The 26,250-nt window shown below is 39.0% G+C and overlaps 2 protein-coding genes across 3 annotated transcripts in view; both read left to right on the top strand.

Annotated features, from left to right (window-relative positions):
* sncb (synuclein, beta) overlaps window positions 1-24,517 on the top strand; it is a 73,721-nt gene extending 49,204 nt beyond the window's left edge. The window contains exons 1-6 of one of the 2 annotated variants that reach the window (XM_067598854.1): window positions 11,188-11,345; window positions 12,372-12,505; window positions 17,927-17,956; window positions 18,237-18,322; window positions 22,086-22,172; window positions 23,715-24,517. In XM_067598854.1, coding sequence (XP_067454955.1) covers window positions 12,385-12,505; window positions 17,927-17,956; window positions 18,237-18,322; window positions 22,086-22,172; window positions 23,715-23,744 — 354 coding nt within the window. In that variant the 5' untranslated portion in view covers window positions 11,188-11,345; window positions 12,372-12,384 and the 3' untranslated portion in view covers window positions 23,745-24,517. Of the gene's footprint in view, window positions 1-11,187; window positions 11,346-12,371; window positions 12,506-17,926; window positions 17,957-18,236; window positions 18,323-22,085; window positions 22,173-23,714 lie in introns of those variants that run through there. The other variant, XM_067598855.1, reaches the window with a different exon arrangement.
* A 106-nt stretch (window positions 24,518-24,623) lies between these two features.
* Window positions 24,624-26,140, top strand: LOC137189154 (adipogenesis regulatory factor-like). The gene is made up of 3 exons (XM_067598856.1): window positions 24,624-24,995; window positions 25,245-25,307; window positions 25,834-26,140. Exons 1-3 carry the CDS (start codon window positions 24,917-24,919, stop codon window positions 25,935-25,937), a joined length of 246 nt encoding a protein of 81 aa, XP_067454957.1. The 5' UTR covers window positions 24,624-24,916; the 3' UTR covers window positions 25,938-26,140.
* Window positions 26,141-26,250: the final 110 nt, after the last annotated feature.

Here is a 26,250-nt window from a genome sequence, read left to right as displayed (position 1 = left end):
CAAATGTTTTTCTCTGTATCCGTGCAGGAGTGTCTTTTCCCTTCAGAGGACAAAGATACAGTAACCCAGGTATTATTTTATAAAATAAAAAAAAGACCATAAGAAATACGGTTTTCATATACCCTCCCTACAAACACCAGATTGAAAACATTATCTTAAAACAAAGGGATAAAAATAGTTTCTGAATTGTTTCTCCATTATTGCTGTGTTTTCCATGTGAGGCTAAAAGCTTTTCCCTTTTTTTCAGTCAGATTTGCATAAAGTTTTATGGAGATTACAAAAAGGCTTCAACTGTTGATCCTTTGCCAGTCAGTGTTACTCAGGAATCGGACTCAGATATCCTCAAATATCCTGAGTATCACTATAACATTATGTAACTGTAATGAAAACCAAATGAAGACTGCTTTGAGTTTATTGTGATTTAGGACCCCTTAGGTTGCAAGCATTCATTATACTGCCTGTTTTTCAGAATGTATTGAACTGACACTGATCTTTAGGAATATGTTATGAAAAATCTGTAAAAAAATATTGTTTATGTGCTCTTAATGAGCTCTTGGTTAAATTTGCATTCCTCAGAACAGTTGCTTTTGCCAATAATTATCTACAGTAACTCATCACACCAGTCACCAGACCTTACACAACCCCATTTAATTAAGCTGGATTGAGATCCTAACATAGACAGACTGCACTCATTGTTAAAGCCTTTCCTGAAGCTTTAAATGTCTGTTGTTCTAGGCGTCCTCAAGACTGCATTGATCCTCTCGGGTACATTAACCTATCAATGCAGTAGGCTCTGTGCATTATGATTAAGCACATGGAAAACATCCACGTTCCTCACTCAGAGGTCAGAGAGAGGCAGATACAGTAAACCACAAAGCACAGCATGGAGCAAATCCCGACATTAATATTGATGAGATGGAGTTCATGCTATGCTATATCTATCATGGAGCAAAGATATCCTGATTAAGTGCGGCCGACAGTAACGTGAGAGCTATTAAGCCTATGGCACATCTGGACTATATAAGTGGGTCCGAGGTATTGATAGGGACACATGGTTATATAAGGGATGTGAGGGGACGAGGAAATAGCCAGCCGTTGAGGTGCAGTGTAATTAAAGTGCAGAGGGCTCTTTTGACGCTGGCGGGCTCCTTGCCACGTTTCCCATTGACTTTCAACTGGACGAGGAAGGTCACCAGCAAGGTGTTTAGAGCAATCTCCACAAATTGTTGGACTGAGGCTTGATAATCTCCAAGGCTTTAATGGATCTCAGATCTGTTTACCAAGTGAGTGCACCTTACAAAGTCATTTGGCAATTGTTTTACCCTCTAACACAATAATAGAACTGGAATTGGCTTTTTGATCAATGACATCAGTGGTTAAGTTGATATATTCAATAAGCACGACAACCTTGAGCCTCATAGAATTACTGTGTGCGTTTATGTGTGTGTGTGTGTGTGTGTGTGAATTACAGCGACAGTTGGGTGGTCTGTGTGAACTGTACTCCTGAACTGTACAAAACATTACCAGAGGAAATTATACTTCTATACTGAAGACATTGGTTTTAAATTTCTCTTCAATATCTCATTAAATTGTTTTGAGGGTGTTTCTCTTCAGTAGTTTGACCTATAGAATATTTGTGTGTAAACAGCTATTTACATGCATAAAGTGTATAATGAGTCTGTTCAGTGCTGGATGTTTATCCCAAACTCCCCAGACATTATTACATTGAAGTAGCTATAATTAAAAAATTAAACTGCTGAGCATACAGTAGTTTAAAATAGTGAGGAGGAAGATATGGAGAGTGTGCTGTACTGTCTTGTCATGTGTAAGAATTATTGAGTTTGGCTGGGCAAAGGGAGCAGTGAGTTCGAGGAGGAAAGGGACCCTGGTCTCTCTGCCTCAGAGTTGATCTGAGGGCTGTAATGTTTCCTCTGGTCTACTCTCAGGCATTAATGGTTGAATGGATAGGATTGGACATGCCTGAAGACTCAACCAGCCTCTAGATTCGCTCCCAGCAAATCTCAACAGCCTGCATCTTAAGCTCAAATAAGCACTGTGGTCACTGCCCTCCCAATAATTTGAACAACTCCCAAGTGTAAAACCCTTCTCTCATTTGTAGCTCATTTATCAGATAGTTATGCGGTTTTGTTAAGACAGAGGCAAACTGAAAGAGAGAGGGAGACAGGGAGAGTGCGAGATGACTACCACACAACCAAACAAATAATTTCACTTCTACGGCAACAACTCTAATATGCACATTATTATTTGAGGAGCCAACAGCTAATAGTTACAGATGGTTATTGCCCATAAGATTGCAGGAGTTCAGCCTCTCAGACTGACACAAGGAGAGGAGGGAAGGAGGAATGAGCAATATGGTTTCATAAGTCTTTAACAAGAACTACTTATGACTTGTTACGCCGCATTGCAGCTCAGATGCAGTTGTGAAATATCCACCCTTTGGAGCCTTTTAAGACAGGATTCTTTTTTTTTTCCTGCCATTTCTTTGTCATCTTAATTTCACTGCAGCAATATCCATAATTCACAGTGATTTTCCCGGCCTCCTTGTCTTTCCCATGTGAAAAAGTTGGGAGATGGATTCCCCCAAGTTTCATGAAAAAGTGTCAGATTCTCAGGCGAACAATGAGAACACTATTACAAGACTTGGCACAGAAAAGCCTCAAAGGCCTTGACACAAAAGCCTGTACAAATTGAGAAGATAGAAGTGCAAACTCATTAGCTTACCAGGTTTCCAATCACAGCATTTTTTTATATGCTGGATGTCTCTGTCTGCAGAGCTCTCATCTTATGAGAGCCATTTTGCACGACTTCAAAGGATTCAGTTCTGCCTCAGAACTCGTGGATGATGTTTCCAGCACTGATATATTTTGTCAGAACACATATATGGCAAGATATGTTTCACCTTTAAAAACTCCTCTGTTCTTGTTAATGAATTTGGCCCAAAACCTCCATCACCAGAGCATGACATCCTGCCTTCTACTTCCATTTTAGTGAGCACATAAAATGCAGCATTTTTATCTACGGCCATCCGCTGTTCCCAGCCTATTTTGTGCTTTTGCTACAGTGTGACAAACTTCCTTCACCACACTTTCTTCAAGCACTTTTGAGAGTGTGAATCTATCTGCTCCCATCCAATATAGAGCTAAAAGACAGCCAAGATATTTCCCAAATGGCATGCAATACGACACAGAAACAATACTTGACTTTGTGTTTAGGGGCAGAGGCAATTGGAAACTTGGATGAAACAGCCAGTTTGATCTCACTTCAACATGCACTTACTGCATGGCAAATTTGAAAAAGGCCAAATCTGAAATAGCAAAGTGATTCAGTGTTGTAACAGGTAGAGAGTGCTTTGTATTTGACATCAGAATACCTATGAAATCATATGCCAGCACTATGCACAACAAAGCAGCGTTTGATGACACAAAAAGTCACAAATCCCTCTGTAAAATATGCTCTTTGTGATGCAAATAAGCCACATTTTTGACTTATCACATGTAAGCACATTTGACATTTGCTCTCCTCCTTGTCTGCTTTCTGTAAACCCAACTGGATGTCTCTGCCCCTGCCGTATCAAGTATTTAGTCTGCAGTTTGAATATTATGATTGCACTAAATCCTGGATTCATTTACGTAAATGACTGGATTCAAAACTGCAGCCATACGCACATACATTCATTGCACCCCAGCTATCAGTGTGCTCCACTTTTAATCGTCCCCCTGGGTACACCATATGGGAGATGCTGAAAGATATACTGCTGTCATTCCTGATTCTGTCTTTTTTTAATGTGCTGCCTTGCACAATAATGGTGTAGGTAAGATATTACCCTATTATCCCATTAAGGTTCGTACCTCGGAATCTGCAGCGTTCATTTTCAGACAGCTCGTCTCCTGCACCATTTTCATCCTGCTCTGAGAGATGCTCCTCTGCGATGCTGCACTACCATCTGGTGGGAACCAACAGGCAGTCAGTCGCAGCAAATGTTCGACTCTCCTTCGCCCTCTCCCTCATTGTAACAGAGATTGATTTCTCTGTCTGTCACTGATGACATTGTACGACTACTGTGTTTAAATTAGCAGTAGTCTGATAAAAGAATATAAATGAATCAAATCTCTGTGGACTAGAAATCTTACAATTCATTAACAAAATATACTGAAGTGCTGTAGCAGTCACAAAAACCCCATTGATAGGGCTTAAAATTGACAATGACCTGCGATAGCTCCCATTTATGATTAAGCTGTTGTCTGGCAGTGTACTGGAGGAGAGTGCTTGACTCTGTGCACAGCAGAGACAGCCAATAGCCACAGCTGTTTGACTCCTCTAAAAGACAGCACAACACATTATGTAATGCAATTATGCATCAACATTAATAGCAGGCAATTGTGCAGGCAAACCAGCCAGCTGGGATGGGTTTATATAACTGCCAAAAATTGACAAATAAAAGAAAAATGGGCAGCGTTTCCTGTAAGGAGCAAATTCACAGAGAAACATGCACACATGCAGGCAACCCATAAGTTATCCTTATGTTCATGCGGTCAGCCTTGAGACAGTTTAACAAATTGCTATGACATAATTGTAATATTGCTTCCAGTATGTCACATTGTTAATCTGTATAGCTTGGCTTACGTTCAAGTTCTGTATATCGAGTTCAATCATTGGTGAAAGTGCTCTCACACAGATTCATTGAATTAAGCCTGCATGCATAAAGAAGATGGAGAATAGCTTTAAGCACTTTGTATGTACAATTTGCATAATGTCTTTAATTTTAGTACATCCTTTATTATACCCGAAGGATAGTTCGATCAGCAGACTATAGACATGCACACAGTATGTATAATGGATACAGTGGATAATGGATTACTAAAACAAATATGTTAACAGCAAATGCTACATAAATTAACACACATTATCAAAAATGTGGGTGTATTCTTAAGAGATAATGGAAAGGTCACAGCTACATTTTTTATGACAGATAGATACAAGGGTGTGTAGCAGACAAACAAACAGAGTGCAAATCCTCTCCAGAGATGTTAACAGGGCAGATTATGAAAGTCATGGTGAGATAAGGTTACAGTATTTGTGATGAAAGTGACCCGACAAATATGTGTTCTTTTTCATTTTCTTCCTCTATCAGTGTCTTGATTGTGAGATGAGAGTTCATCTTGAGCCATTTTGGATGTCGGTGCTAAACTTGCTGGTCGTACACACATGCAAAGACACACAAAGAGCGCAGACTGTTCAAGGTGATGACAGCAGCATCCTGTTCTGTAATAACAGCTACACTCAAGCTCCGCGGAAGTGTCATATACAAGTAAATATTTCATTCTCTGCAAACCGCGGGTATACATTAACCTGAATCGATCCATGTATGTCCTGGGTTGATATGTACCCTGGTTAGTGCTGTGAATAGTAATCACGCTCCTCCAGAAGATAGACAGTCTCTGCTGCCACCTACAGGTGTTGAGGGCTACTCTGCTGGATTGCTCATTCTTAAAAATGTCATGAATGTTTTCTACTAGAAAACCTGCAGCAAGCAGCCCCCTCCCTTTTTTTTTTCTTACAGTTGATGGCAGACTAAAGAATATTCATGCAATCTGATGCGGTAAATGTACCCAATCATTTCTGTTTGCTTCAAAGAGGGAGTAAAACTCAGATTTGAAATCTCTCACAGGCAGGGTTTTATTTCCACTCAGCTGCAGAAAGCAGATGCAGTGTGTATGCAGATGCCACGGGGAAATGACTTGCAATCTAAACAGCTGTAAATTTCAGCTGTAGCGCGGCGTCGGCCTATGTCAAGATTTTATAACTCAGATTGATTGGAATTATCTGCTGTGACTGACTGAATCCACAATGGATCTGTAAAAGGAAAAGCATCATGCAGGAGCTCAGCTCATAAAGAGGCCATGATAAATAAAGGTGGATTCACTGGGAGCTGAAAGGACCACTGCTCAGACTGAGAAATTAGACTGTGCTAGCCATTTTGGAACTGCACACAGGGAGCATTTTATTTCACTGAATATAACGCTTGAATCACTTTTATTTTTGGCCTGCTGAGTCTGTGGAACCTGCATTCACTACTACTACTACTACTACTACTACTACTACTTCAGATATGCTCTGCTTCTCAAACAAAATGTGCAACCATCGTCTTCTACCGTGGGCCACTGGGCATATGTTCTGCAAAAATTGGAAGTTAAGAAGCAGATATTATTCAATTTTCATGATTTTGATTTCAAATAAACTACAGCTCAGGATGAGAGTGATTTGCTTCAAAGTGTTGTGCAAGTTAATGTAGTGTAGTAAAAGGGTGTTTTGTTAAATTGATTGGAAAACAGTCCTCAAAGGCTGAACACTGGACCCTTATTAGCAGCAAACAGCAAGCTCCTCTAATTGAAATAAGGTAAACCTGCTTTACAGGGTGGTATTCATTAAGATGCTGTTAACTGAAAGGATTTTAGGATCTTTTCACTGCGGGGAGCCAATCAGGACCATATCCAACCGTGATGTGTTTACTAGGATAAGTGATTCCCATAAATCTGAACTTTATTCAAGTTGCAGAAACTTTAACCATTAAATCTGAAATTTTAATTTCTTAGGGTTAGTCTCGCAAACATATCTATAATAATTACCTCTAAGAGACTTGTATAAGAATACTTTGGGGGGCATTTTACCTTATTGGACAGTAGAGACCTCACAGGAAATGTGGGAAGAGAAAGACAGAGGATGACATGCACAAAGGTCTCTGTGGGCCGGGGATAGATTATGTGGCTAGTGAGCTAAAGCCTGAGGCACCCAGGATGCCCCGAGGCAACTTCAGTGATGTTGTCTGTGAAGGTGTGTGAGAAAACCATTACAAATGGGCTAATATGGACAATCCCAAGTAGGTATTGGGGTATTGATGTAATTTGATACGTTTATCAGCTTTAGAACCATTTCATAATGAATATGCACATATATTTAAATTAGAATAATAAAGACTTTAACTCATTATTAGTTTGGAAATTGTTATAAATGTGAAAACTACAAATCATAAGCTTGACTGACAAACTTATCAATTTACATGTTGGTTTTGTTAAATTGATCATGTGATTTAGTGAATGATCAAATGAGCCTTCTTTCAACTAATTTAAATCACAAGATTAGGACTCAAGATAATATTTGCATATTTTAAAATGTTACCTTATTTGCATGCAGTACCTCTTAGCATGCACTGCAGCTTTCTTTCAATTTTAATAAAATTAAATGATGTAGACTTATTAGATGTCTTTCCGTGTAGGGATCTCAGCTGAGTCATGGGTCTTAGATCTTAATATCCGTTTCAACACCAACTCCCACATTTATTAGTCACCCCAGCCGCAGATGTGACATCCACCTTTCATCACGAATATTGATCTGAATGTGGCTGCTAACGTTACAGCAAAAGATGCACTGATTTGAATGTCAGGCACACGATAAACTAAACCTGAAAATTCTTCTTGGAAGAATTAAGGTAACTGGAATCCAAGTCAATCGATATGATAAAATGATTCTTGTGTGGCAGTGGTTGAAATTAAAGGTGCACTCCACTGCTTTTACATATGAATTCATTTTGCTTGTCATAGGGAATACTACTCAGCCTGTGAAGCGGGTTGTATTTTGTGTTGTATAATGTCTTTTGTGAGCCAACAAGAAAGAACAACACAAGATAGAGACCAAGTGCGGCACATTTGAACCTCCCCCACCATTTTGGCCAATTTAGCAACTGTATCACTAGATTTGTCAACTTTTAAGTTATTTTAACAATGGAGCCTGTTGAAAAAACTGCCAATTTTGTGGCCATACAATAGCTCCTTTCCTTTTAAGAGAGTTGCATACACTTGATGAATGTTGATTAATCTGCAATCTCCTGCTTGCTGTGTCTGTGGCTCAGCTGCATCCGGTAGTTGTTATAGAGTTGCACGTAAAGTCAACCACACAGCAGCCAGACTGAAACAGGTAACTGACTGCAGAGTATCAGAGGCAAAACTGCACAGTCACCCAATGTATCTCAGCAAAGGGCTGGGCTGGATTTGTGTTTTAATAACAATTTTAAGCTCAAATAACTCCATATTTTTTTTACAGAGAATATTTACTTAACCATCATGGTATCACAATTGTAAGCATCTTATTTTCGCAAGACCTTTGTTGAAATTAAAATTAAAAAGAAGACAGTAAAGTGATGGTCTAGTTATAATCTATGAGTAACATTATCTGCAATTTTAATGACATTATTTTAAAAGTTATAACCAGCTGAAATTCACTGCTTCCCAGCTTTACAAAGATGATGGTTTAAATTGAAAAACTATATTTAGTACACAGTTGGACTGACTGAGACCAATGAAATGATAGAAGACTTCCAGGATTTTTAAAAAAAAAACATTCAGTATTCCTAAAGTGTAATGCACAGAGTAGTATGAGTTAGACAGCTCCTCAAGTCTGAGCTCAGCAAGTTAATTTTGACAAAGAGCTCTCCCTGATGAGGTTAAACTGAACATAATTGTGTTGTTATAATTAATGGCATGTATTTGGTGCATTAGTAATATTCTTACAAATGCTCAGGTGGAAGAACTCTATGTTTGCTGACAGCTAATTGAGGAGTGTCTCTGTTGTTATTATAAGAACACAATTGTGCGCTCTCACAAACAGCTCTTGCATTTAATTTCCTTTACAGCCGCTACAATTTCAGTAAATGCTGCTGTAAATACAAAATGGTCGCCATTATTACAAATGACCACAAGAGGGCAGGTGCGGTTTACAAGTACAGCAGTCAGTGATGAAACAAGATCATCTGTTGTACATTTAAGCTGAAGGTACTTCCTTAAAAGACGACTGGATTACCTGTATGTGGAGTTTTCTTCCACTGTGTTGATGGAAGACATCACCTCCCCTTTTACTTGCACCCCACCCTGCAAGGCTGTCTAACGTTGGCTCAACAGATCAGCACCATGGACAGAGACACACGTTCAGCACCCTGGACAGCGCCTTATTCACTGCTGAAGGCTGAGATAAGATGATTCAGTGGTAAGGCACGAATCACACATAGTATGTAACTGGTGGAGGGATGAAAAAAAAACAAGCTCAGTAGGCTGTTTGACACGATGCTGCCCCACAACAGCAAAAACATGTTTCCTCTTCTGATTAAACTAATACATGGGAGGTGAGTGTTATAGTTTGCGCTGTTACAGCACATAAAAGCTGTATTAATTTTTTTGTTAGGACAATATGGTGGTCATATTTTTTGTCACAGTAATGAGCAGAGCAACAGCCTGCCTACTCGTGCTCGCAGAGACCAGATGAGACGAGACAGGACGATTCAAGGAGTGGTAGCTATCTGGGATTTCCTCAAACTGGAGGGGGGAGTTGGGGGAAGAAGGAGGATTTCGCAATCACTCGCCCACTACAACCATTGATGGCGTCACTACACATACGTCAGACAGTGGGGGGAAAGGAGGAGGAGGAGGCGGTGGTGGTGGTATTTAACCCTTAGCTGAGGCTGTAAATCGGCTCAGTGAAAGGTGGGGAAATGTGTAGTATCCAGTCACAGCACAAATAACGCAAATCGGTATGTGATGGTCTTCTCAGGTTCTAGTTTAGTCCTTATCAAAGCTACATAACCTGCAGGGATGTTCGATCTTCTACCAGATGGAAATCGGGACTCGATCTGTAGTCATCCTCTACTCTGATTGGCTGAGACATCTACGTTCGCTGCAATCGTAAAATACACGATTGCAGCAGTTTCAATTAACTACAAAACTCAGAAATCATCTGGTGTTTCAATAAATGGTCTGGAAGAATATGTTAATATTTATTTGCTCATCTAGTATTATAATTAAGGTTATCAATAATTATATCGATCAACAAAATGCGTGCTTTTCTTTTCAAACCATCAATTTACTCTTCTAGCTTGTAAAAAAAAATCAATATACAGCAAGCTTCATGTGGCTTCATGCTAAATCAACACACCCCCATCTCCTCCACAAAATGGTATCACCCTTGGATCACAGTCATGTTTGGTTAAAGAAGATCGTAGTATGTCAGTATTGGCACACCACATAGGACTCAGATGTCTTTAATGTTCACTTCCTCATGAGAATAAAGTCTATAAGAGGGCAGAATTAATGAGCTACTGGCTCATTGTAGCAGTTAAGAATAAAGGCCCAATAAACTATGGGACATTACAGTTATTACATCTACTCATATCTTATGAGATTCATAACAGTGATAGCAGTTTTCAGTACAATACGGGATGACAGTGGTAGTTAAATTCAAAATGGGGTCCAACAAGAATTCATCTGGTCATAGTCAAGTGGATCAAGTACTGAAAGACATATTTAAAAAACAAAAAAACAACCCTCATAGCATTATTTTGATTATTGAAATTTCACAATCAGTAGAGCCTATAGACACAGTAATAGAATGTAGTGTTCATGAGTCCATAACATTGTAATCAATGATATGAATGAATAAAGTATTTATTATCATGTCATGCATACATGCCCAGCGTGCAGTGGCTTACAAGACACAGCAAACTCATGTAAGCCAGATCCATAGTGCTGCATATTAATTTTCTAACAACAGCCTATAGTGCAAAAAAGTCCAAATATTAAAGGAAATCTACTTGAGCAGCTTTCACAATCAAATCATCAGGACATTGTCTACACCAAAATCCATAGGTCACTGATTTAAACATTAAACACTGCAGAAGTCATCAGATTGAATACTAATTAAATGGCTAATGTTCCCTTATTTTCTAGCCTTTTGAGACCAAGTTACAATAACAATAACAATTCCACAAATTGATCGTCTGTACACCAGAATATTTTCGGATTTTATCGAGCAATTTCATGCAAAATTTGATTCTTTGATCATCCTTGTGTGTTTAGTACAAAAGAAAATGGCAGTCACTTCCCATATGTGTATAACATATAGTCCAATTACATTTTTCGTTATGGACACTGGGTCTAAACTGCAGCAATAGAGAAGGAACGAGATGTCTGCTGTGGCTCTGTTGAACTCATTCTGCTCGATGTACCAGTTGACATGTGGGGTGATCAATAGTGGAGGGAGCCAGTGATGGTGGAGAGAGTGGAGGTGGGGCGGAGGGGAGGTGAGGGAGGGAGAGAGGGGGGGGGGGGGGGGACGTGATAGTCTCAGCCGAGCTGTGAAGGGGGCCGTCCCTGTTGGTGGAGATCATCCCGAGAAAGGCCCACCTAGTGATCATTTGAAGATATCTCCCCATTTAGACGATACTTTGACTCGACTGTGCGACAGAATCATAAGGGGACAAGTCGAAGGCGATTTGTAAATAGGTAAGGACTCTATTTTCCCCCTTTGCATTCGCTTATATTGTTATTTTTTTAAGCATATGGAGGTTACTACCATTTGAGGACCATGCAATCCATGTAAGCGTCGTCATTGGAAGGCACTGGTTTGCACCGTGCGTAAAATAAGTTAAAGCTTTTAACTCACATTCATAGAAAAAGCATCTCAGTTTATCACCAATTCGGACTGTGTCGCAAAAACTAAGAAATTCAGTTAGAGACGGATGCAAACGTGAGAATCGTTCAATTGGTGTGTATAGTAATTAAAGGTTTGACCTGAAACATCCAGGATGGGACTCTGATGGTTTGGTGTCTAATGCAAGAATACCAGCCGAGCTGCTGGGCTGCATCTGGGGCTGATTTACGAAAATGTTCCCTGTGTGTGTGTGTGTGTGTGTGTGATCGGACAACCTCAGATTACATCCACATAGTTCTACGTAAAAACCGTGATGCGTGCAGATATGATAGTGTAGATCGTGCCTCCCTTCCCCCAGCAACATTGTGTAGCTCTTGCAATAAATGCCACCTTCTAGTATATACTGTGTAGTCCCTTAAAAAGGCCTGTGCTTTTTTTCTCAGGCGCAGTCCTGTCAGCTCGCTGCCACTGAGAGTAGCATTACAGGCGAGCAATAATTAATGAGCGCCTCCACAATTAACCATTTCATTGAAATCTTTTCGCTTTTGAATATTTAATGCATTGAGGAGGTTGTGAAAAGGGGGTTGAATGCATGAGTGAACAGCGCGTTTTTACTACAGCCTGATGGCTGGACTGCAGCTGTCAGGATCAACCACAGGAGGCGTTGCTGCCTTCTTTTACCAAGACGTATGGTCCTATGATAGACTGAAATATACAGATGTTTGTAGAAATATATTGAAACAATATACTTGAAGCTGGCTATTAATTACATGAGCTATTTAATGACATCATCCCCTATAAATAAGCTAAAATCCACATGTGGACACAGTGACAGCAGTGATGGTGACTGACAGCATGTATGGTCCATGTCTCCACAGTAGCTCGGCCAAGATGGATGTGTTTATGAAGGGTTTGTCTAAAGCAAAAGAGGGGATGGCTGTGGCTGCAGAGAAGACCAAGGAAGGAGTCGCAGTTGCAGCAGAAAAGACTAAAGAAGGCGTTATGTTTGTAGGTAAGATGATCACAATTCTCTGTTGGCACGTTATGTACTGTAAATGCATATCACAGGCCCAGTGAGATTGCCTGCTTCACGCAGGAGCAGAGAGAATATTTTATGACTTGGGCTCATGCAGCATTCCCATATGTCCTGAAACAAATGGTTAAATTATACAGTAACTTCCTTTAATGGCTGAATAAATAGCAGAATCCTGCTTGTCTTATACATCAAAGAAACCAGCAAGCTGTAGCTTTAACCTCTTTGTTCGCTGTTGTAATACAGTTCAGTGACAATATTATAGCTGCATGGCTTCCTCTGTATGACTACATTTATTTTATTGGACTATACTGTGCGGTACAAGTTAAAATGACCAATATTTAACCATATAGACTGTGATATAGTGAAGTCAGTGTAGGTTATTACAGCAGCAGTAAATCCATTAATCACTCAGCCCCTCAGTTGATCAATATCTTTGTTTTACTTATGCATGCTGATGCAGTATGTCATTAATTATATCAGCAGTTTTACCCAATATATCAAAATTATAAGCATTTCTGTACTATTAATATGAATAGTTTAGATAATAATGCACTTAGATAGGGAGTTATCTTTGGTGTAGATGATGTGATTCGAGGCTGTGAATGTCCTTCTGCCCTGTCGCCTGACTTGACTGGGTTACAGGCAAGAGATGGGAGCAGGGTTGGGGGTGGGGCAGCAGGATGGTGAGAGCAGCTCTTGCCACATGTCTGTGCATTGGACGGCAGCAGATTGTAAAACAGCCTCATCCCCGCGGTCACCTCCTGGAGACAAACAGACTAAAGGCCTCTGCTTTTGTCCTTTTCAGTGCAGCTTAATTTGTAACAGACACCATTACAGATATCTGCACAGATTAGTGACTCTATGTCATGGTTTGGAGTGCAGTTGCGAAGTAGACAGTCCCATCAATTGCTCTTGATTTACTTCGTTGTTTGAATAACCACACGTGACAGACTTCTGTTAATATTGAGGGAAAATGATGGTAGATGGACACCTGAAAAAAATAGAAACTGGCAAAACATAGTCTCAGCCTCTTTGATCATCTTGTGTTCATAACATTAAAAGAAGCTAACTTCCACAGTTGTCATATTCCAGTTGAATATCTATAATGCTTTTAAAGGCAGTGCTATAAATAATTTAATTATCTGTAGTAGGGCTGGGCAGTAATTCAGGATTGTTCGTTAATGGTGTCAAATCATTATGGAATAATGAAAATTTAATGTCATGATAACCAGTGATAACCAGTTCTATTGTCTAAATAATTAATACCAAGCTCAATAAATTCAAATGTTGAACAAAATTACATCGACTGTGTTTTAGAGAACCTGAATGTGTTTTAATTAGGGCCCGACCGACGCTGGATTTTTGGGGTGCTGATGCTGATACCAATATTAGGGAGTAAAAAAATTCATATTGGCCGATAATGTTACACATACAGAATATATACATAAATGTACATTTTTTGCAGTGATCCCTCAAATGTTGTTATCAAACACTTGTGACAAAGATATGTAATGGAGGCATGATATTTTACAGTTTAACAATAAACTTTATTGTATAAAATGACATCAGTGCGCTGAAATAATAAACTGGGAATTTAATAATAATATTTAATATTTAATAAGATTTGATTATTTATTATTTCATAATAAATAAAAAACAAAAAAGGATCAAATATACATGCCTATATAACTTTTATATATATATATAGGTACATATCAGACAACATATATGTCAATATCAATATATCTGTGATAGGCCAATATCACCCAATAGCTGACCGATATATCAGGTCAGGCTCTGGTTTTATTTTAGGGCTGCAACTAACAATTAATGTCATTATCTATTAATCTAAATATTATCATCTTGATTTTTCAATTCATCATCTGGTCTGTAAACAACTGTCCAAAAACCAAAGATTTACAGTTTACTGTTACATAAGATAAAGAAAAGCAGCAAATGCTCACGATTAAGAGGCTAAAACTAAGTAATGTAATGTAAATGAATCAAATAATAAATGAATTATCAAAATAGTTGTCAATTAATGGTCTGTTGATTAATTAATCCATTAATCAACTAATTGTTTCAGCTCTAAATATGCACCATGTCATGCACCATGCGCTCAAGTGTAATGAACATCACTATTTTATTTCATGTGATTTCATATATTTCACCAACTCTATATCTACATTACAAACATCCCCATGATGTTTGTGGTAAACACTTTCCTACGTATCAGCCAGCTCTGCTCGTTAGCCTACAGTTGGTCTGTCAGGGGTGAGTGAGGGGGAGGGCTCGGTGACTCAGGCGACCTAGAGCTGGGCTGAGGCCCTGGAGCCTGCCAAGCATTACAGAGGGCCCAAATTTCCAGTGACACCCCTGCTGGTTTTACAGTCACCAGCTCGTACCATTGATTCATTGACGGTGTGTATTGGATTAATTCATGAGATGTTGGGTGTTATCAGGAGAAGTTATCAGATGTGTCTGCAATAAGATGAAATCTAATTACCCTACATACTGTATTTAGCACTGTGTCCCTGTCACTCATCAGCAGAACTAAACATGTCAGGCTGCAGTCAAAACATGTGCAGGCTCATTTAATCTTCTCTATCATATGTCTCGGCTTGTTTTATGCCTGTGGTACGCAGAAAGGGAAAGGAGCATAACTGTGGCATCTCTGAGCTTCTGCGTCCTGCTTGTTGAGCGTGGTCGGTGCCCTAGAAAGCTGCGTATGATTTGCTTGAAGGCCCCTCTTGGAGGAGGGGTAAGAGTGATCTGATAGGTCTGTGACCCACCTTTTGACAGCTGCTGCTGCTGCAGCCCGCCCACCCAGCTGAGCTAAGCAGTCAGCCTGACTAAGGCAGGAAGGAGAAAACCCTGTTGTACAAGATGCCATTTAATGTCACAATTAACAGTCTCATTCATAGAGTATCTAATCTACCCCATTATGACACAGTGAAGTGTTACAGTGTTTACAGTATACAATGCTGCTTTAAAAACAACATTATTACTTTTGTGAAACCTTGCACTCAAACCATATCAGTCTCAGTTTAATTTACACAATTATAGATTTTACTAATATTTGCCAAACAATAGCTACAGCCTAAAATTGCATTATAAATAACAATCTGCACATAATCTGTTTCAATCACATCATTATCACTGATGCTAATCAATGTTTAGTTCACAATTATTTATATATATATTTAACAGAGGAAGTTACTTTTGAAATTAACTTACATTCATGTGTTGTGCATCACGCTTTTCTGTGTTAATTTAAAAGTCGATACCACTGAAGTGATAAATAGCAGCTCTGCTATTCTCCTAGCAGGCGCCAGCTAGGAAAAAAGTAATTAACTTTGAAAATGGAACATTTGTTCTAATATTTTTTAGGTACTTTAATAGCCACCTAAATTACTTAAATCTTTTTTTTTCTCTTACACAGGTTTACACTTTCACTTAACACTTACATGAGCCTGAAACAATTCTCAAAAATTATCATAAAAGCTTGTGTTAAAGGAAAATGTTACAGACAATCATTCGTCAGTGGGAGTTATGATTCTTTTTCTGGAGAACACAAAGCCTAAAAATAGGGACTGTTATTTGTAATTAATATAATATTAATACTTATAATTTCCTTTCACAAAGAGAACCATATAGTACTATAGTTGTAGTTCAGTTGCTGCACTTCACCAAAGCAAGGCTTTCAAATGGATGCATCTCTTAGATGTATGTTTTTTCCTTTGAGGCTCGCCTTTTGTAGAGACAGTTCTGCACTTCATCATCATTTCATCTCTCCTCAGTCTGCTTTTAAAGGCCCTCAGGGACCAATAAAGCATATGACTGCTGCACAGTAAAGAGGATGACAAGGCTTGAGTGACCAGGACCAGTGGGCACACAGTAGATTGCCCAAATAGCTCGATGGAGTAAAGTGTAGATGGATGAGGTCTGCCAAAGGTCAGAGAATTGAACAATAACGTGGTTGTAGTTTAAAGCAGCTACAAAGTTTAATAACCTTTGTCTAGAAAAGTACTACGAAACTCAAATGCAGCAGACACGATTGTTCTCTTGTGCCTCTATAGCTGTGGCAAACTGTGAGTAATAAACAAAATCTTTGAGAATCATCACAAAAGGAAATAATAAGATCCTTATAAAGACATCATCTTACAGATATTACACAACCACAGTGGTCAAGAGTTCACTTATACATGTGACACTTATTCAGCTGATTTTCTTGGACGTTACCGCTTCACTACCTATATATAAAACTAATTGGTTGGTAGTGACAGTTCAAAGTTAATCATGTTAGTTATATCTCACAGTTTATTGTGTGAGCTGTTATGAACAGGAGGCTGTAGTCAGGATCATGCAGTTGTACTTTAATGATATTAATATTTTTATAATATTTTATTTTATATTCAGCTGTATCCAGTTGTTAACTCAGTTTCCGGTCTATTTCATGTCATCGTGTTATATTCTGTCAGTTTGTAACTTCACATGAACACTAGTCCCTGTTATGTCTTAACCTGGTTTTAATCATGTTAGGGATAATGCCACTTTAGGCCTGCGTGAATATTTTGTTTTTCTATCATATTTTATAGTTTCTTCTTATAGTATTTTCTACAATATCCACACAGAGATGATGTCATTGTGGTTCTGTTGTGGCAGAAAGGATTGGACATGGTTAAGACAATTAAATCTCAGCATCCTCATAATATTGAGGCATTCAATCAACACCATCACTTCAGAAGTTTGGTTCACAAAGTGTAAGATGACTGCTCTGCATGTAGTTGACTGCTTGTCCTGTAATTAATGTTATGACAGCAAGTTTCAGCTCCTCATAGAAACATAATCTGCCTGTAGTCTCCTCTCAGCATCAGGTGCTTAGTGCAGTGTGAGCAGCAGATTTGTTTTAAGCAATGAAATGTGTGTGTTGCACATCAGTCTGACAGACTTTTAAAAAAGTAGGCATCTGAAATTAATTATAAAACATTCTTTCTCCTTTTTGGCGCCTCTCCAGCTGGTGGTGCCTTAGTCGACTGCCTAGCTCACTTATGCCTAAAAATAGCTCTGTCTGTATTGCGTTGTCTTTGAATTAATTCTGTTTTTCTTCATGTTGGCATACATAGATGACGTGTGATGTGTCAGGTTAGAGAAAAAAAAGCAAGTCGCTCAGAAATTGTGCATTTTAAGTACAAGGCTGCCTGAAAATCTGACTGCATGGACTTTTTGTTTGTTCCATTCAGAGTGAATGATAGTAGTGCTTCAGCAGTTAGGTAGTACGTTTCTGTATCTGTATCACATATGAAAGAAGAGTAATCTTAAAATGCAAAATGTTAAATGGTTTATTATTTTCACAACCTGCACCTTTTCTAATTAATTTCTTTTTTGTTAACTCAGGTAACAAGGCCAAAGACAGCGTGGGCACAGGTGAGTTTTTTTTCCATGTTTTTCAAAGCTAAACATCATTAATTGTTGCAAGAAGCTCAGTTTCATTACAGAGACAAGATATTTACTGCTGACTGGAAAATGGTAAATTCATTATAGGGATGGGGGGGGGGGTGGGTGTAAGTGGTCATTATGCACAATAATCAGTTGGGAAACAAAAGAGGGCTAACATCATGTGCATGCTTTTAATCTGTCTGCAGAATCTGCAGAGATAATGTTACGTGTGTGTGTGTGTACATGATGTTTGTGTGTGTCTCTGCAGTGGCTGAGAAGACCACAGGAGCGATGGGGAACATCGTTGCTGCCACTGGCCTGGTGAAGAAAGACGAGTTCCCTGCTGACATGAATGTATGTACAACATTACATTCACCATCAGCTCCTGATAGTTTTCACTGTTTCTTTTTCTTCAGTCTGCTCCTGTTACCAGACCATAACGTATTGAAGCGTGTTCACACACAGCTGCAGGAAGTCAGTAGTCCCTTAACTGTGAAATCATATGAGAGGTGTTTCATGTTACATCAAGGATTTCGACTACTAATAGTTTTTTTTATTATCATTAATCTATCAATTGTTATTTTATGATTGTTAAGTCTATAATACGTTAAAAAATAGAGAAAAATGCCCATCACAAAGTCCCATAGCCTAAAGTTAAAGTCTGTGTTAAGTAATAATAAATATGTGTTCTGACTTTTTTTCAAAATTTAATGATTAAAAAAAATCACCAAGTATATAAAATTGGGTTTCAAAATTGTGTAAAAATAAGCAGTATTCTCTGCTCTGAAATACTGGAGGTGTGTCTGCTGAAGGCGCTGAAAGCACGGCCCATACCTAACTCCTGTATAAAAATACACAATTTAAAATAGGCCTTGTTTGTAGGTGTAAGGCAAGCAACATGGATGATGTATTTAAAATGAAGTAACACCAGGAGCCACCGTATAATTCGGCACCTTTTTATAGGTAAATGTGGACTTATTTCAGTAAAAATGTAACTTAAATGACTAGTTAACAAGCGATCCATCACAATCATCATTATGTTAAATTATCATTTTTTTCAATGTAGTTTGCCGCACTTACGTTATACTAACATTACTCACTTCTCTGCTGAAACGTCCTTGGCAGTTTCATTGTGGCTGTCACCCTTGGAGCAAAAGCCTCTCAGGCTGTGCTTTTTGGTGAAGTGCTGCCCTGCAAATGCTCTTCCTCTGGCCAGAGACCCCATTCACCAGTAACAGCAGATCATCCGAACTGAATTTAACATGTATAATGTATTTAAAAAGAAATCTCTCATTTTCCTTTACACAGACTTCTTCAAATTGTTTGTTTTGTCAGACAAACATTATAAAACTATCCTGACTTTAGACCCTAATACTGTATGGGTCGCCTACATTTCCCATAATGCAATTCAATAGTGTCTTTCTTCAAGCCCTCCCTGCTTGGTAAACGCCCATGTGATACCCGTCAAACCCCACACCTCCACTTTGTAATGCAGGCTTTCTGTAAAAAAAAGCCCAATCTGAGAAAACCCTGATGACATTATCAATATTTTATTATTTCATCTATTTTCTTATTCTGCTGCCAAGACAAATATTCACTGTACTGAGGGAACCTGATCATGCTTTTTTTTTGAGAAAGCTGAATAAATGTGTTCTCTTTCAAGAATATAACAGAACAGAGAGGTTAAATGCCTTGAACTTACTTATTTACTTATCCTCTTCGTCCAGGCTGGGACATAAGGCCGCTGACCCTAATGCCTTTAACGCTCCACTGTAAATCAGTGAACTTCTAATTGGCATCTTTTAAAATGAAAATAAATCTTTGTTAAGTGAAACTACGCTGAGGCCTCGGCTTGGCACACAGAGCTGCGTTCACTCTTTCAGATCTATAATAAGGCTGTTTCGATGTTCAGGTGTCTCTAAATGATGATCAGCTCCCGTCAACACACAACTATTCCATCATTGCACCCTCCCCCCCTCTGATGACCTGAGTCAGATTTGACTCCCCACTAAGATAGAAGATGGGCAAATCTACATATAACCAAACTCAAAAATTTGAGTGGGGAATGTTGGGTCTCTGTAAATTAAAGAGTCTATACCTGCTCTATGTGAATAGTGCCCTGAGATAACTTCTATTGCGATTTGGCCCTATATAAATAAAACTGACTTGACTTAAATGACCTGACCGTGCGCTGTCAGCATGCTGTCATTTTGTCTATCTCTGTCAGACTGTCAGTGAAGCAGGGGGAACCTCATCCTGTCCAAAGCCTTCATCCCTCAGAGTTGGACCCTCTCCACTGACTCACTAATAGTAAATTTGACAGCCTGCTCTAACAGGCTTCTTGAAGGCACTATCTGAGTGATAAGGCTACTCATTTCAACACTCTGACAACAGACTGTTAAACTGCTGGCATTGTTACCAAGTGTGCAGAGCCATTTTTTTATTCATTTCTAGCTTGTGCTGGGCTGAATATCCACTCTTTGTAACTGTATCCTGAAGATGTTTTAAAAAAGAAGAAAATGCATTTGTTTGTCTTTAAAGCTAGTATGTGGAAATTTAAAACAGCGCTCATATGTTTTCTCTTGTGTTTGAGTCTCAACTGAATTCAAATGTGTGACCAATCAGACACAGAACTTATCCTTCTCGTCTGTTAAAGCCACATAAACAGTCTTTCTCATGTTCACTCTTTCTTAGGCAATGATCCGTCTGATTACATGTGTCTTTATGGCGGTGTCCCACTGCGCAGAGTTTAAGGCCATGCTAATCGTGTTGGTGGGCTTACAGCAATAACAGCAGCTCAATACAGTGCGCAGGATTATGGTCTGTTCTTCTCCGACCTAATTGACTTGATTAGTGCTGGGTTTAAAAATAAATGTGTGGTGACCCACTGGCTTTGTTTTCAGGGCTCGTACTAGCAGGTGCAGCGATGATGAGCACTGTCTGCTTTATCAACCTCTCAGAAAGACGTAGAGTATGTTTACACCGACTGTGTCGAGATATCAAGTTATTAGATTTTCAGTGTGGCCTCAAATATTGAAGGATAAGAGGGTGATATTATATGTTTTTCTTACTGTCAATAAATGCCACAAAAAGGCCAAAACCAACACTGAGCTGAAGAACTAACAAGTATTGTCCTTTTGGCCAAAGCTTGATAGAGATTATAGGCCTTTGTCACTGTAGACATTGTGACTTGTCATTGTCGGGAAAGTACAGGTGTTTCTAATAACATTAACAATGGCTCTGTTCTTTTTAAGTGTCCCAGTAAGTCATGACAGTGTGACATCAGCCAGCATGCACATTATCCAGGACTCTGAATCTGAAGCAGCTAATTGGAATAAAGCCACCGTTAATTTTATTATTTACATCTGTACTTTTCCACATTGACACGTCAAACGGTCTTCTGTGTAAAAGGCCTACTCATCTGTGTGATAGACCTCCCCACACACACCCCCCTGTTGTCCAAAAACTATTAAATATACATCAGTGAGCCAAACTATTGCACTCACTTTCATTCTCCTTCACTGTGATTAACATCAGTACTGCAGTTTATTTTGAGTCAATCTTATATAGTATTTACATCCTGTTGTCATATATACTAGACCACTAATAGAACTATATATTTGTGACCTGTTTTTAAACATTTATATCTACAGTAGGAACCAGTTGGCTTGGGGCTGAGTGCCACAGGCAGGGTAGGGAGGTCAGAAAATATGAAGAGAAAGAACAGATTATTGGTTTTGGTCTTTTTGTGGGATTTGTGTGATTTATTCTGCAATGTAGAATATAACCATTCTTATCTGCCTGGTTTTAAATCCCATCTTAAAACACATCTTTATTCCTTGGCTTTTAATTCAGTATGAGAGTTGCCTTTCTTTGTCTTTTTGTCTGTTAAACTGGTCTTTGTGTTTCTATTGTGTTGTTTTATGGCTTTTGCTTTTTTGATCGTACAGCACTTTGGTCAACTGTTGTTTTTTTAAAAAAAAAAATGTGATTATAAATAAATTTGACTTGACTTATCCTTTAAGTTCAGGTCACTCTAAATGTGTATCTGTGCTTCTGTTACTGTGCGTATGATCTTTCTTCATCTCTCTGTGTTTCTCCCTGTGTCTCCATGCAGCCTGAGGAGTACGGGCAGGAGGCCATGGAGGGCCAGGGAGAGGGAATGCTGGAGCCAGAAGGGGAGACATATGATGAGACCCAGCAGGTAATCAGCCTACACGACACAAAGTGCATATATGTGTCTGCTCTACATCGGTGTATGTCTCACTGTGTGAATTTAACAATATGTTTTATTGTAAATATCTTTTTGCATGTTTATTTTAAAGCCTGTAAAAACTGTAAAGGCTTGGAGTGCAGTCATGCATCAGTCCATTCATGTACAGTAGCTGTAGCCCCGTCAGTATTCAGCGGCTCATACACATTTTAACTGTATTGCATTTCAATAGCACTCTACACTTGCCCTCCACTTCTGTCCCACACAAACACTACAGCTCATGCTGAAGCAATTCTTCTTTTCTCTGGAAATGAAAACAGAGGGACTAACAAGCCAATTGCCACATAGCGAGTAGAGTGAATATAGCACCACCTACCTACATTGAGCTTTGGGTGTGTGTCAGTGTGTGTGCGTCGAAGAAGGATGCAAGTCTGACACAGATGGGTATTTTTGGAATTTGGCTGTTAGGGGCGAGACAAACTGTGCAGAACCTATTGCTTTGAAAACAGATTTTAAATAGCTGATGGAAAATAAAGATATTATACATTAATGTTGGTTTAATTACTAGTATATATAATTATTTAAAGCATTGCAACAGTTATGTTTTTATCCAGAAACCTATTATGTTCTCTTAAATTTTGCTCTTTGGTGAGTATGAAAATATCCGGCATCATCTTCAGTTAGAGGAAAATTTAAGACAAGATTTTGCATGATCACTTACAATGTTCAATTTATTTAAGTCCATTTGGTCAGATTTTCTTTACATTCCTGTTTCTCAGATTATTCCATTAATCAGTTAAAGGAATATAACAGGGACTTTCCCTGAGATGCAAATTAAAAGTGAATTTCTCAGAGGCAGTAGCTTGTTCCATCCATCCTCCATCTCTCTCTCCTACTCCTCCGCATCTCTTTCCCCTCCCCCATCCTTTGCTACACCAGCGATGCACGAGCTCTCTCTGTCTGAATGGGTGTGGTGATGACGCTCACTGCTGCCATGCATTGTGGGTAATGTCAGGGTCTCCCTGCATTGCTGTAAATATGGAGTCTCAGTGCTGCGGAGTGAACAAGCCTTCTCAGGGAGGATTTGGAGATAAAAATCCTTCCAGGTCCATTATCAGGCCAGGTTTTGTGAATACATCAGATGACCTGAGTGTACTGCACATTCCTGGAGGCTGTGATATTTCTTCATGATCATGTGTGTGGAGGAGGCGTGTGCAGGGTTACAAGGATGCTGGGAATGTGCTCACGACATGTCCTTGAAGCTGGCATAGGCTTGTGCTGCCCTCTGCAGGCTGGAGAGAGACACTGAACCGGCACACAGCTGCGATGGAGTGACATCATTACCTTCAGCAGAAAGATATCCTGTGTTACTATAAGCCCTCTGACATATATGTTCTTAAACCGATTTAAGTCTAATTTAATGCGATTAAGTTTTAATTAAAGTCTTACTGTTGAATTTAACCTGAGGTGTCCTCTGGGCTGCAGATGTGACTTGCCTGTCTCTTAAAATCTGTTCTTTTTTCTCTCCCCCAGGAGAGCCAGGACTACGAGCCAGAAGCATAAAAGCATCAGTCCAAGCCACCATCCAACCAGCAGCACAATAATATTTCTAACAATAAAAAGGACAAATGCTGAAACTATTACAATTATACCCCTGTTGCAAAAAACAACAAAAAATCAAGCATTCCCACTGAAAAATGTTCTTCCTTCAAGACAAATCTTTTATTATTATATATTGTAAATGTCATGTTATTAATGTAATGTGTTGGGTGTAGGTATTTATTGAGATGTAGGATCGTCCGCACAGTCTCATTTCCTTGATTCCCTCCCAATGAAATGAGACCAGAGCCAGGGCTTGTGACTTTGTACTTGTGTGTATCTGTATTTAGAAAATGTGCAATAGATGTTCATCATCTTCCAATGAGACGTTGGGAGTGGAAAAAATAAATATGTCCGGTTGCAAGCAGATATTAATACAATAATATCCTCTTAAGTGTCGACAATGCCTGTTTGTGGGTTTTTTTTTTTTCCTTTTTGCATTTCTTTGGAAAATCCATTTTTGAAGTAAGAGTTTTTTACATTGTATCTTTATAGTTGCTTGTGAAATCATTCCAGTAAACTATCTGTTAGAAATGGACAGAGTATACATGTTTGTGTGTGCGTGTGTTTGTGTGTACTGAGATTTTAACAAGTTAAAGTCAATATATTACGTCTTGAAATCATAATGGTTGTCATATCAAAATGTGCTTTAAATTGCAGGACTTGTCAGTATAAAGGTTTATGTGTTAAGCCAGACATACAAATCCTCTGTAAATAAAAAGTAAAAAAAGAAACCATTCCTTAGTGTTGTTTGATAATGTTGAAAATCACTTTTAGCATTGATCACTTGTTAGATTTTCAACCACTTGTAACCAAGTTTTTTTCCGCCTGTTGATCTAAATGAGTATCCATTATGCATCGTCCTTGCATGTTTCCCTTTTTGCTCGCTCTTGTCTGGGGGGTTTGATTGCAGGATGTGTAGAATCTGCTGAGCGGGCTCTGGCACTTGGCAGGACGCTGCCATAGCTGGGATGCCAGTCTGATCGGGCCTCTTTGGGCGGGTTTTGTTTGGATTAATCCGGCTGGAACGTGCAGGCTCGGTGCTGTCAGGCTCAAACAGAGGGTATTAAACAGCCGCTCCAGACGCTGTCTGCTCAGATGGATGTGTGGACGCTGCAGGGACAAAGACAGGAGCCATGGCCTCATTCAAGAAGTCCTTTGAGAGCCTGAAAAGCACGAGCCAATCAGCAGCAAAAGGAGTCACAGACACTGCAGGTACGGAATTAAAGCTAGAAGATGACACAGGACCCAATGTGTAGTCTGGTAGATAGAGAAAGAGACAGATTGATCTCCCCCAAATGATTACAATTCTTAAATGCGTAGCACTTTAAGATCTTAGAAGTTTAAAGCATTTAGAAAAAAGAATTTATATTACAAGTTAAAGTTTTCAAAAGCAAAATGTGAAGTGCAAGAGCTTTTTCCTCCTGAGGTCAGTCACTGTAAGCTCCTGTGGTGTGTTTTCAGTGCAGGCAGCTCAAGATGCTGTGCAGCAGGTGGCAGACTCCTCCAAAGAAACCGCCAACACAGGTACAGTGCACACTCTGCTGCTTTGTGAAGCTTCATGAGTACTTCTTTTCAGCAGATAAGTGTTGACACAAGCAGACAGAGGACATAAATAACTTTGTTACCAAATTAAATGTTTGACGGTTGATGAAAGATAAGCTCCTAAAATCTCATATCTATAATATGAAGAGGTGATAGTAGATTTATTAGACCGAACTTGTTACAAACCTGTTATTTGACTTACGCAACATTGTGTGTGATACTGGATGACAGAAATAAATTCGACTGAAATAGAGCTTGGTTGAATCTAGTTTTAGTTTTAGAGACTGAATCCTCAAAATGTTACAGGAGTAGAATAATAACCTGAAACAGCTTCTTCTTCGAAATAGACATTTTTCTGGTAGTAAAAAGACGCAGCTTTTTACAGATATGTACTGTAGATACATACTTGCACTAATAAGTGTATATGTGAGTTGATAACAAAAGGTTGAAAGTTTTGATGTTTGACTTCCTGAATATGTCTTCTCTGTTTCACTCTGACTCTTTGAAGCTGCTCAAGAAGCCAGCAAACAGACTCAAGCAGTCTTAGGAAAAGCTGCGGACAAGGCCACAGACACCATCAAGGAGTTTGGACATAAACTGGAGAGCAAATGATCCCTAAAATATGAACTGTTCCACCTGAAACTGGAGCCAACTTGTCTGATTTTAGACAAGTAAATTTGTTTGAATGGAAGCATGTTGGCATCCAATCACCTGAAAACGAAGATATATCCAGTATATATCTCCACACATTCCAAAGAAAACCTCTATAAATTGTCCTTTTTTTCTTATTTTCCTCTCACCTTTTTTCACTTGTGTTTCTTGATTTATTATAGATTTCATTATATGTGACTATTTTGGGAAATAAAAACAGATACCAACTTGTTTCTCAGGCTTTAAATATGTCATTCCCTGCAACATACAGTAG

Source organism: Thunnus thynnus, chromosome 9 (genome assembly GCF_963924715.1).
Source record: "Thunnus thynnus chromosome 9, fThuThy2.1, whole genome shotgun sequence".
Lineage (NCBI taxonomy): Eukaryota > Metazoa > Chordata > Actinopteri > Scombriformes > Scombridae > Thunnus > Thunnus thynnus.
Note: the sequence above shows the minus strand (reverse complement) of the source record. Positions and strands in the feature narration are given on the sequence as shown.

Excerpts from the sequence above, each read along its gene's own strand:
- LOC137189154 (XM_067598856.1), top strand. The coding sequence starts at position 24,917 with ATGGCCTCATTCAAGAAGTCCTTTGAGAGCCTGAAAAGCACGAGCCAA. Across the intron at positions 24,996-25,244 it reads AGGAGTCACAGACACTGCAG|TGCAGGCAGCTCAAGATGCT; the intron begins GTACGGAATTAA and ends GTGTGTTTTCAG. Across the intron at positions 25,308-25,833 it reads CAAAGAAACCGCCAACACAG|CTGCTCAAGAAGCCAGCAAA; the intron begins GTACAGTGCACA and ends GACTCTTTGAAG.